The sequence below is a fragment of the Chanodichthys erythropterus genome, chromosome 16 (genome assembly GCF_024489055.1).
Source record: "Chanodichthys erythropterus isolate Z2021 chromosome 16, ASM2448905v1, whole genome shotgun sequence".
NCBI lineage: Eukaryota > Metazoa > Chordata > Actinopteri > Cypriniformes > Xenocyprididae > Chanodichthys > Chanodichthys erythropterus.
In genome coordinates, this window is record NC_090236.1 from 27,586,929 (window position 1) to 27,599,778 (window position 12,850).

A 12,850-nucleotide genomic window follows, 5' to 3' on the forward strand; every position below is an offset into this window, starting at 1 on the left:
AGAGGATGTTCACATATGCTTCATGCTGCCGCTTCGCTTTATCACCTCAGTTAAAGCGATCTGTCACGTCACATTAAACTGCGCCAAAACAGTATTTATTTTTTGAATCTCATAATAAGATGGACATCATTTGAAAACTGAGATTTTGCTTCATAAAGATTATTGCGATTTATTGGATGGGAGGCGCTACATATTCTAGACTAATCGATTCTTGGGATTTAAGAATCGATAGCGGTTCGTAAAAATGAGAATCGATTAAAATCGAGAAATCGATATTTCTTACCCAGCCCTAATAAAAGGTAATTGCGACTTATCTCACAATTATGACTTTTTTTCTCAGAATTGCTATATTTAAACTCGCAATTGCGAGTTATTAAGTCAGAATTGCATGATATAAAAAAAAGACTGATGAAAAAAGACTGATATTTTTTCTCAGAATTGCGAGTTTATATCTCCCAGTTTTGACTTTATAACATGCAATTGCAAGTTGGACACTGTTGGACACTATAACACACAATTGTGAGTTTATATCGTGACTTTATAAATTGCAATTCTGACTTTATTACTCGCAATTCTGACTTTATATCAGGCAATTGTGAAAAAAAGAGTCAGAATTGTGAGGAAAAAGTCGCAGTTACCTCTTTAATTTTTATATTTCATGGCGGAAACGAGCTTCCATAAGTTTGCACAGAATATATCTTAAATCCTCCCACCCCCCCATTGGCAACAGGTTAAAGGCTCGGTCCCATTACTGAAATTTTGGTGAAAAGGTTTGTTTCTTGTCAGTAGTGGAGCGATCCAAGCAGCTTTCTGTTGTCAATGTCTAATTTACATAATTTACACTTGGTCATTTGGTTTAACCAAGCGGCTTTCTGTTGTCATTGTCTAATTTATATAATTTACACTTGGTCATTTGGTTTAACCAAGCAGCTTTCTGTTGTCATTGTCTAATTTACATAATTTACACTTGGTCATTTGGTTTAACCAAGCAGCTTTCTGTTGTCATTGTCTAATTTATATAATTTACACTTGGTCATTTGGTTTAACCAAGCAGCTTTCTGTTGTCAATGTCTAATTTACATAATTTACACTTGGTCATTTGGTTTAACCAAGCAGCTTTCTGTTGTCATTGTCTAATTTATATAATTTACACTTGGTCATTTGGTTTAACCAAGCAGCTTTCTGTTGTCATTGTCTAATTTATATAATTTACACTTGGTCATTTGGTTTAACCAAGCAGCTTTCTGTTGTCATTGTCTAATTTACATAATTTACACTTGGTCATTTGGTTTAACCAAGCAGCTTTCTGTTGTCATTGTCTAATTTATATAATTTACACTTGGTCATTTGGTTTAACCAAGCAGCTTTCTGTTGTCAATGTCTAATTTACATAATTTACACTTGGTCATTTGGTTTAACCAAGCAGCTTTCTGTTGTCATTGTCTAATTTATATAATTTACACTTGGTCATTTGGTTTAACCAAGCAGCTTTCTGTTGTCATTGTCTAATTTACATAATTTACACTTGGTAATTTGGTTTAACCAAGCAGCTTTCTGTTGTCAATGTCTAATTTACATAATTTACACTTGGTCATTTGGTTTAACCAAGCAGCTTTCTGTTGTCATTGTCTAATTTACATAATTTACACTTGGTCATTTGGTTTAACCAAGCAGCTTTCTGTTGTCATTGTCTAATTTACATAATTTACACTTGGTCATTTGGTTTAACCAAGCAGCTTTCTGTTGTCATTGTCTAATTTACATAATTTACACTTGGTCATTTGGTTTAACCAAGCAGCTTTCTGTTGTCATTGTCTAATTTACATAATTTACACTTGGTCATTTGGTTTAACCAAGCAGCTTTCTGTTGTCAATGTCTAATTTACATAATTTACACTTGGTCATTTGGTTTAACCAAGCAGCTTTCTGTTGTCATTGTCTAATTTACATAATTTACACTTGGTCATTTGGTTTAACCAAGCAGCTTTCTGTTGTCATTGTCTAATTTACATAATTTACACTTGGTCATTTGGTTTAACCAAGCAGCTTTCTGTTGTCAATGTCTAATTTACATGACCAGCTTCAACCCTATTGCTAACTGGGTAGAAGGTTGAGAGATTCTTTTTAAAATGTATTTTATGATTTATTAGTTTAAAGGAGGAAGGGAAGAATTGCTCGGAAGGTCTGTGAGAGCTGTGAAACAAAGGTGATTATATCAGAGAAGACAGATCCCTTGTTAAAAAAAAAAAAAAGCACCATTTTTCCTCACAGTAGTGCTCATTAATCATATCTCCACACCACTGGAGAATAAGAGTGAGAGAGAAACTATGTAGAAGAAGCAAGCTACATTACCTGCTAAATCCTTTTTTAGATTTTTGAAGAATCTTTGCTTTATGCCAAAAAAAAAAAAAAAGAAGCATTAAGTCTTGAAAATCCTTCAAAAATTCTTCCACTGAAAAATTACAGTGAGTAAATAAGGACATGGTGTTCATTTTTGGATGAACTGTCCCTTTATGAAAGGCATTGTTCACGTACAGTTCATTTAGAGATTTAGCTTTTTGTCTGTTAATTGTTATATATATTTGTGTGATATATTAATGTTTGTCAATAACTGTTCTACTTGTTCATGTTCTCTGCTTCTCTTGCTCTGTTGATCTATTTTCTGTTATTGCTTTGGCAATAGCAAGCAATTTTGTTATGCCAATAAAGCACTTGAGAACAGAGAGAAGGTCCGTCTCGACTGCATTAGCTCATTTCAGTTTGCCTCAGATTCATTCTGCTGAACATGAGGAGCAGATGAAGGTCTTCTGTTAACACCCACATTCTTAATGTTTTCATACTGTAACTTTTTGCTAGTTGTTTTTTCATTTTCCCTCATGGTGTCGGTGTAAATATTTTATTTTAACCCAAACACTCTGACAGCCTCTCGTTTTAGATGTTATTTATTAAAAAAAAAAAAAAAAAAATATATATATATATATATATATATATATATATATATATATATATATATATATATATATATATATATATATATATATATATATATATATATATGTAGTACTGGGCGAGGTATATTGACTCATGTTTGAATTCCGTAACACCAAATCAATAAAAAACGGCAACAGATTCACTGAATCACTTCCAGAAACATCATACAAGCTCTCCAACACCTTTATTTAGACATTGATCACTCATCCCTCCACGCAGTGGACTCAAACCAAAGCCATGATCTGGAAAATAGCTGTTTTTATCTGGCTGATGCATCGCTCCTTTTTTTGTTATGATCAGTGTATTATGGACAGTGTTTGTCAGCTGATACACCCTGTTCACACAATGAAAATTAGAGTGATACCATATTAATGAATGACTTGCAACATGTTGATAATAACATATGCATCTCAGTGTAAGAATTCAACTTTCTTTCTTCTGTGGAACACAGAAGATATGTCTGGGTTTTTTTTTTGTCTATGGGTCCAAAGGCCTTAATAATAATAAAAAACAAAGATATGACATCCAAAGTATGTAAGATAGTACAACTAGATCTCTTTTACTGAAGGTTTTAACTGTATTTTGTTACACATAAAGGTATTTTAAAGTGTCAAAAGGTGATTTGGTTTAACCATCCAAAGGCCAATACAGCCATTTTATTTGTGATTAAAATATCTTAAAATGTAATAAATGTATATATTATTATTCTGGCATGATTTTATATCATCATATATCAACATAGGGCAAAACGGTATTAAAATTATGTGTAGAAGTCATTGCTTTGTTATGATAAAAAATAAATGTCCGGAAAAATGAATTTCATTGACATCGTTCTGGGTAACCAATATAAAGGGACAATTTTGGATCAAGATCAAAAACATCAGGTCATTCGGTACAACCACTATAAAATATGGAAAATGTTGTAATATTTTAAAAAATTGTACTAAATATAAATTTTTGATTGTCCTTTGGCTAGCTAGCTAGCTAGATATCAGCCTGTTTGCATTGTTTGAAAATATTGTCATTCAGTATAACAAATACCACATAATCTCATTATTAAGACTTAATAAAACTTCATTCAAAACTTCACTTTGATTTCAACAGTATTTGGTATATATGCTTAAAGGCCCCGGTATACTTCAAACGAAATCGAAGAAAGAACTGATGTGACGAAAAATCAGGCCAAAACGAAGTTCGTTTTGTGTTCTTTTTGGAAGTTCGAAACGGCTTGCCAAAGCGAACTTTCAGGAAAAGTTAGTTCCAGCACCAAAACACCTTCGTACTACCATTGGTCAGTGACGATAACGTAACAGGAGGTGTGCGCTGAGGCTCCGCCTTCACTCGCGTGGACCGCGTCTCTGACTCATTTGATCTGTAGAGATTGTTGAGGTAAGAGCTCCGTGGGTGAAAACATGAACAGACTAGATAGCTGCTTTATAGTACAAAATTAAGTTGTTCTTGTAAAAAAATGAGGCACTAACACTGTTTTTCATGTTTGATACTGTAAAGCAGCTTGATTTTAAGCAATCTATTGAATAAAGTGCTTTATGAAGACATGACGTGACTGGAGTGCTACTTTGCAGAGCCCGTGCTAACATTCCCATGTTGTTATGATCAGACGCATTTCTTATGCTTTCTGTAATAAATGCTTACTGTTTTCTCGTTTTTGTTGCGTTTATTTTGTTACTGAGAAGAAAGTGCACGGCACATATTTAAATATTCATATAACCGTCGCTCTCAGCAGTGTGGGCGGCGTCAGATGTTCGTTTACAGTATATCGCTGGTCACGCATTTCGAACTTCGTTTTACCCCTAAACGAAGAACGAAAAAGAAGTTTGTTTGAAGTATACTGGAGCCTTAATCCAACAACATCTAAACATTAATAAGCAAAAGGTTATTAAAATGTACATTTTTGCCCATTTGCCCTGGAATTAAAGGCCTTTATTAGTTGTTTTGGGATTAGTGTGTGCATGTCTCTTTTTGATATCAAAACTAGACAAAAGTGCATATAATTTTTTTTTTTATTTGACCATTGAATTTTATAAAATTATTATTATTTTATTATTATTTTATTTTTTTGCTGTTTTTTATTAATTATATTTTGTTGGAAAAAATAAACATACTTATTGTTGTTCTAGGTAAATATATATCTGCTGGACATCTTCCATTATGCCTAGTTGTTTTTTTAAGATGGCATTAAAAAAGCTTAAGAGCTGCGTGTTAATCGTTGAAAGGTCGCAACCTCGATTCAAACACCGTAAATGCAAATTTTTAAATCTGTGTTGGTGGTGCCACTGACCCACAGAGAGCAGTTGTCATGTATGAAACAGCCTTACAAGCAGTCCTTTCAAGCACACTGTATCATTATTATCACTCTCAATTTATCCAAAATCATACAGCTCTAGTTTAAGACGCCTCAATACGCCTCCATTCAGTTGGTCTCCATCTTCCTGCATCTTGTTGGAAGAATGTGTATGTGGAAGAATATAGTGTGTGTGTGTGTGTGTGTGTGTGTGTGTGTTTAGACTCTTAAGAATACGTTTACACGACAACAGTGTACAAAAAACGGAAACATTTTTCCTTTGCATTTTAGTATACAGACGACAACGTTGTCAAAATGAAAACAACTAAAAATTCTGTATTGTACATGCCAGGCCAATAGTTGGCGATATCACTTTGTAAAGAATATGACGTCACCGTTTTCACAAATTTGCATTTTTGTAGTTTACACAGAGACTATAATGGCATCGTTTTCAAAGACTTGCACTTTGAAATCCATTTGCATTTTCAGGCACCCAGGACATGTCCTGTTTTCACGTCCTGTCCTGGCCGTCTTGGTTGTTTGTGAAGTGATGAAAATTTCCTGGTTTTCATTGGTTTTCATTGGGCCATTAAATTGACCGGTGTTACAAGATTTTCGGTTTCCGAAGGCAGAGCATACATTAATATAAATGAGTTTCGCAGACATGCACGATTGCATATGCAACTTAGAATATTAGTTCACATTGTATCTCAAGACATTAGTGGATTATTCCATAAAGGTAACTAGGGCTGGGCGATGTATCGAATGCTTTTGTCACGCGCATTTCTTCAGTAAAGCCGGTTCCCTGATTACCGCTAAATCGCCATCACCTGCTTTCAAATGAAGTGGCATTTAATAGACAGAGCCATAGTTCACTGATAAGACACGCAATATCGCGTTCAATAACGACGGCGATACATATCGATATTGAACGCGATATTGCGTGTCTTATCAGTGAACTATGGCTCTGTCTATTAAATGCCACTTCATTTGAAAGCAGGTGATGGCGATTTAGCTGGAACCGGCTTTACTGAAGAAATGCGCGTGACAAAAGCATTCGATACATCGCCCAGCCCTAAAGGTAACTATATTCTCAGCGTCGCGGCTGGCTTATGCCTAAACTACAGTTGTTTACTTCTAGGTAACAGTTTATATGTTTTCATTAGTATGCACGATTTGTGCAGTCGTCTGTAACTGAATAACAGATACTTTGTGTAGCAGCAGAGCAACCTTCAGCTATCGTCTACAATGAGTTCAGCTCGTTGTGCTCTTCCTTTGTACCTTGCGATGTAACAGCTGATAAGCCTATATAAATTTCTTTATAACTTTTCATGCTTGTTTGTTAAGCAACAAAAAACTGCTGGGAAAGATCAGCTCTACAGCAAATTATAGATAGGGAAAACAAGGAGGATGAGGACAAAAACAGGATGAAGAGGAAAACGAGGATGAAGAAGAAAACTAAAGATATAGATTTTTTTGTTTTTGTAAGTTTGTGAGAGCTATTTTTGTTAAACTTGGATTGCTAATATAGCAGAGGTATTTTTTTAGTTATTATTTTTCTAATACAGAAGAGACATTTCTATCATTATTTCATTCGTTATTTTTGAAACTTGTCATAACAAAACATGTTGAGTAACATCTGAATTTCTGTCTTTGGTTATAGATAGTATTTTGTAATATAGCAATTTTCTATCAATACAGAGGAGGCATACTTTAAATGTGCTGAAATTATAAGGCATCTTTGAGTAAACTTCGAGTATCATTTGAGTATCTCATTGCCAGGCGAGTGTCCTGGTTTTCGGTAATCAAAATATGGTCACTCTAGTGTTGACATGTCATATAAATCAATGGCCAAAACACATAAAAAGTTTTACGTTTTTTACGTTTTAGTAGAAATTGGTTTCGTGTTAACGGCCCCTAAAACACCTCTGAAAATAACTAATGGAAATAAAATAACATTAAATTTTTTTTTTTTTGTGTGTAGTTATTACTGGATTACGTGTTCCGTGTTTTAAAGTTGAAGAGATAGGGGGGCGTGTTTTTTTTTTTACAACTTTTTTTTATTAAACCCATAACTAGATTGGCCTAGAATTGAATACTGTAAAATTGATCCAATGTTACATAACAGATAAAAAAAAAAAAAGGAAATAACTACAGGGTTTTATAAAAAATCAGTGGCATTTTCACCTCAATCCCTGTTTATTTTCAGATGTATGCGTGTTGTAGTTTTCTCAGTGGTGCTGTGGTGTCAGCGAGGTGTAATGTGGCCATGTGGTGGTGGTGAGCGTTTAGCGGCAATGTGACAACAGTGGGGGAGGGGAGGTCATATTTAGAGCACTCAATGTGTTCACGACACCACTGAGGACCAGGTTACAGGGTCAAATATAAACCAGATAGTTTTCCTACACTCTTTTACTTACATATTCTGCTTATTTCTTGTTAAAGCTCACATAATGCATGACTTTGCCTCTCTACACAAGAGTTTTTGTCCTTGTGTCCTGACAGTTACTCTGTTTAACTTCACTGCAGACTCGCACCTGTAAAACAGTCTTCCAGGACACCTACAGCGTACAGCCATCTAGTGGCAGTCTAAAGAGGATAATATTCACCTCATCTTTACACCACTTTACACTCACATCCCGATCCTGTCGTGCATGTTTGTTTCATCTCATTTTATTGACTCTTTATTCACCATATAGTGATGGTCATAATGAATAAATTTTGATTTATGCAATTACACTTTCTTTTCCATTATGACATATTTCACCTTTCTTAGAGTACATATTTCTCTGGAAGTAATTGGCATGGCCTGATTTTCTTTTTGCATCACTGTGAGAGTTTTCTACATTAAAAGAGAGCGATATAGCGAAAGAAAGAGGATTATTATGATAGAGCGAAAGAAAGAGTATTATGGTGTGATTCAAACTTGTGTGCATTTCCTCATCTAAGCATTAGTGAAGAACATTTTAATGAAAACTTTCTTAGCCTGCCCCCTACTGTTGTCCAAGAAGTGCTTTACATCCTCTGGAGTTCAGCATTCTGTTAGTGAGAGAAAATTCACTCTAAAAGTGTGTTCATGATCAGTATTGTCTCTTAGAGCCAACTGAACATTAATTTTAATTTTTATATGTTTGGAAATTCTCAAAAAACACATTTCGTTATGCCATCAAAGAATCATTAAAGGTCAAGTACTTTATGGTTCATACTGCCCCTAGTGGTGAAAGTTACCTTTAGTCAGAACAACATGCACATTCACACAAAAATGTCATCTTTTACTATTTAACTGATGTTTTAAATGAAATGCTTAATATTTTTGCCCCATGCTGTATTAACAATCAAACAGAGCCTTTTGTTTTCTTTTTGTTGCTTTTGTGAGGTGAAAGCTTCATGCTAAATAAAACAGTTTAATTCACTTTTGGCCACTCAGTGATGCATTCATTTCATATTTAACCCTTTAAAAAATCAAACTGTTAATTTTATGAGTAGAAAAGATTTATCTGAACTTAATGTTGATTAATAATGATATTGAAATGGATTAGATTTTGTCTTAAAAATGTTTTTGAAGCAGAATACCTGCGTGTGGATCTGTAGGGCTCTTCCCTGATGTGACTATGTAGAATAGATTGACATCTGTTAATGATGTGCTGCTGCAGTTCATCAAATGGCCAGTTGGTGTCTCTGTTTAGCCTTTTTTCAACTTTACTTCATGTCCACATTACAGCGTTTCAGTAGTTCTGCAGGGTTACAGACCCTGAACATTGTGTCAAGTTCATGACTTTGACATCATTTAAAAATGTGTTTATAGAGCATTATTCACAGTTTTTCAGATTTCTATGGAATATAAATTGAAATATGCAAATTATTACTCATTTTTAAATGAAAAAACATTTTCTTTGTATAAAGTTATTCATTATGGAATCTAGAAATAATATTTCACAAATAATCTTTACAAACAAATGTTTGATTGTTTTTCCATTTTGTCTCCTACAGGCTCAGAGTCGCAGTGTTAATACTGTCATCAGCACTTAAAGCACACTGAAAGAGCTCCACCCAGCAGATCAACACACCAGACCTGTAACACACCCGCTGCCCCTCCATCATCATGATCACCTCAGAGCTGCCAGTGCTACAGTGAGTCCCTGCTTCATTCTACAACTAAATTAAATTAAAATTATCCAATCATTTACTCACCCTCAATGCATCCTAGGTGTATATGACAATCTTCTTTCAGAGAACCACAATCGAAGTTGTATTAAAAAATGGCTCTTCCAAGCTTTATATTGGTAGTAGGCATGTGACGGTATCAAATTATCATGTTGCGATTAATTGATTAAGCTTTTATCACTGTATGCGGTATTATCACGATATTAAAATAAGTTGCAAAGCCATTTTTTTCATAGTTTAATAGGTTTAAGAACTCTTTTTGTAATAAAACAAAAACAACTGAAATTTTCAAACAGATTAAAATGCAAAAGAATTAAGCTATAAAGAACAACAGATAACAATTTACTCTATTTAATGCATTAAGACTGTTACATTTGTCACAGAAAGTTTTATTTTTTGTTAATGTTAGTTTAGAAACACAACTGATCATTGTTAGTTTTATCTCAGGTCCATTAAATAAGTTTTGATTTTAGTAATGTTATTAAACAGTAAGAAATTAACATTAATTAATAATAATTAATACTTTATAAGTATTTTTATTGTCAGTTTAGTGATAATTAATTAATATGTTAACTAATGAAGCTGTATGTTTTCAAAGTTTTACTGAACGATAACAAATAATCAGAACATTTCTAATCATTAGGGCATATTGTAGTCCAGATTAAAATATAAAAAGGGTTTAGGTTTGAAAATAAATATCCTTTTAAGTCTTTTTTAAGTATATTGATGGGTAAAGTATTCTTAATTGCCTTATAAAAAATTAATAATTGGTAATAAATTATTATTTACCGTATTCTGAAGTGCCGACGATTACAATATCGTGCATATTCATTATCGCGATTTATCGCATTACCGAATATCGGCACAAGTCTAATTGGTAGTGAATGGGGCGTTGTATTTTGAAGCCCAAAAAAGTACATCCATCCATCATAAAAGTAATCCACATATTTAGTAAATTATTTTTAATTAATAATATAATTAATGTTAGAATTAAGCTTGCAAAAACACTTAATAGCTGAATTTTGTGTTTAATTTACTTCATCAGATGTGGACACACATACTATTTCATTTCATGACACAGATGTTCAGATTTCATGTGGAGCCTATGGTGTGTTTTTCTCACAGGGACTCCGGTGAGTCGGGTCAGGACACAGTGAGTCTCAGCATGAGCATGAGTGAGCTGGACGACCCTGGAGATGGAAAGAACAAGAAGAAGAGAGGAAGGCCTGGCAGACCACCGGTATGCCTCACACGAAAACTGTTTTCTAGACTTACCACAGAAAAAAAGTGTTATTCATGGTTTAACTTGGCATTTTTATTCACCCTGACTCCAGGCACCTAACAAGAAGCCTCGGAAGTCACCTTCAGAAAAGGGCTTAATGGGACCCCCGCGGGGGCGGAAGGCCAATGGAATGGCTCAGCAGAATGGAGAGGGGGATCCCGTTACTCTGTTTGAAGTGGTCAAACAGGGAAAGAGCGCTATGCAGGTATAAAACTCAAATATAAAATCATAAGAGAAAACTGATCAACATGCAGATTTGCTTATATTGGTTTTAGGTTTCTTATGTCTAATGTAATTTCATTTGGGTGGTATTTTTATTTGGTCAGCTTTGATGATAATTGCATTTCACCACAGAGAGAATGCAAACGACTTTTATAAAATATCCTATCTGGGTTTAATTTATACATAAATTATATGTAAAAAATATCTTTCATTTTTTACTGAGTAAAGTCAGTTTATAGAAATCACATAGAACCAACTGAAATGGTTATAATATAAAATTGAATAAATAAATTTTCACAATAATGTTATTGTGTTAAACTTGTACAGTACCTTTGAATATTTTGGGGTTAGTAAGATATATATTTTTTAAAGATATTACAAATTTTATTCATCAAAGTCTCATAAAATTGATAAGTTACAGTAAAGACTTTTTTTTTTTTTTAAGGTTTATTTTTGGTGATTTTGCCTTTATTATGATAGGATAGTATAGAGTGGACAGGAAGTGAGGGGGGAACAAGATTGGGAAAGGTCCGTGAGCCGGGACTTGGTTCACCTGAAGCGCAACAATGCTATATGTAGACATTTGTAATTTTACAATAGATTTCTATTAGAAATAAATGCTGTTCTTTTGTATTTTCCATTCATCCAAGAAAAAATTGATTCTAATTTCCACAAAATATTAAGCAGCACAGCTGTTTTAAACATTTGTAATAATAATAAAAGTTTTTATTACCAATTCAGCATATTAGAATGGAGTAATGGAGTAATGACTGCTGAAAATTCAGCAAGAAACTTAAGAAACTTAAAAAAAAACAAACAAAAAAAACATTAAAAATATTACCGTCCCCAAACTTTTGAATGGTAGTGTATAATTAATTGCATACATTAACACATTCATTTAACAGCCCTATCTATAAAATATTACAGTGTGTATTTTTTCACATTTGTGTTAAAATAAGAGTGAAATGTATAGCTGTTCTCCAAATGTTTCAGATCAGGAGCAGATGCTGAATATGTAACAGATAACTCACTTAAGCCAGATTGTTCTGCTAAAGAAGCAAGTGTTGAGCAGCTCGTCTGCTGTGTTTGTGTAGTTACACAGTTGTTCCTAAATCTTTTTAGTCTGTCGTTGATGACTGGATCGAGTCGTACAAGCAGGACAGAGATATAGCACTTTTGGACCTCATCAACTTCTTCATCCAGTGCTCTGGCTGTAAAGGTACAACATATGCTTATAAATGTCTTTTTGCATTATTAATCAATAATAATATATCGTTCATTCATAATAGCAGTGATTACTGATGATCCTTCATTTCAGGCACTGTAAGAATTGAAATGTTTCGCAACATGCAGAATGCTGAAATCATCCGTAAAATGACAGAAGAGTTTGACGAGGTACCCTTTCTGATGGATTTACTGAAGCTAGTGTAGTCAAACATCCTTTGAACTCCAATCTGAGTAGGTAATTTTTGGTGTTTTAATGCAGGATAGTGGCGATTACCCCTTGACCATTTCTGGCCCTTTGTGGAAGAAGTTTCGCTACAACTTCTGTGAGTTCATCTGCGTCCTGATCCGCCAGTGCCAGTACAGCATCATCTACGACGAGTACATGATGGACACGGTCATTTCTTTGCTCACGGGTCTGTCGGACTCACAGGTCCGAGCCTTCAGACACACCAGCACTCTAGCAGGTAAACACAAATTTGTAATGAGAATCGTTTATAAATCTGTTGTCAACAAAAAAGGCCTCCTGCATTTTCTGCATAAATAAAATAATGATTTAACACTTAAAAACATAGAAATGAAGACAGACATGAATATGTGTATTCTAATTTTTACTCTGGGTATCCATGGGGCATTAAAAAGCATTAAAAGTCATTAAATGGATT

At 34.0% G+C, this 12,850-nt stretch overlaps 1 protein-coding gene across 4 annotated transcripts in view; it reads left to right on the forward strand.

Moving 5' to 3' along the window:
- Positions 1–12,850, forward strand: part of stag1a (STAG1 cohesin complex component a) — a 56,263-nt gene that overhangs the window by 23,471 nt on the left and 19,942 nt on the right. For all 4 annotated transcript variants that reach the window (XR_010891866.1, XM_067362093.1, XM_067362094.1 and 1 more), the window contains exons 2-7: positions 9,284–9,424; positions 10,583–10,697; positions 10,792–10,944; positions 12,084–12,180; positions 12,280–12,356; positions 12,448–12,652. Coding sequence is in view for 3 of the 4 variants with exons in the window: in XM_067362093.1 (XP_067218194.1) it covers positions 9,396–9,424; positions 10,583–10,697; positions 10,792–10,944; positions 12,084–12,180; positions 12,280–12,356; positions 12,448–12,652 (676 nt within the window). In the remaining variant the exon portion in view is untranslated. The remainder of the gene's footprint in view (positions 1–9,283; positions 9,425–10,582; positions 10,698–10,791; positions 10,945–12,083; positions 12,181–12,279; positions 12,357–12,447; positions 12,653–12,850) is intronic.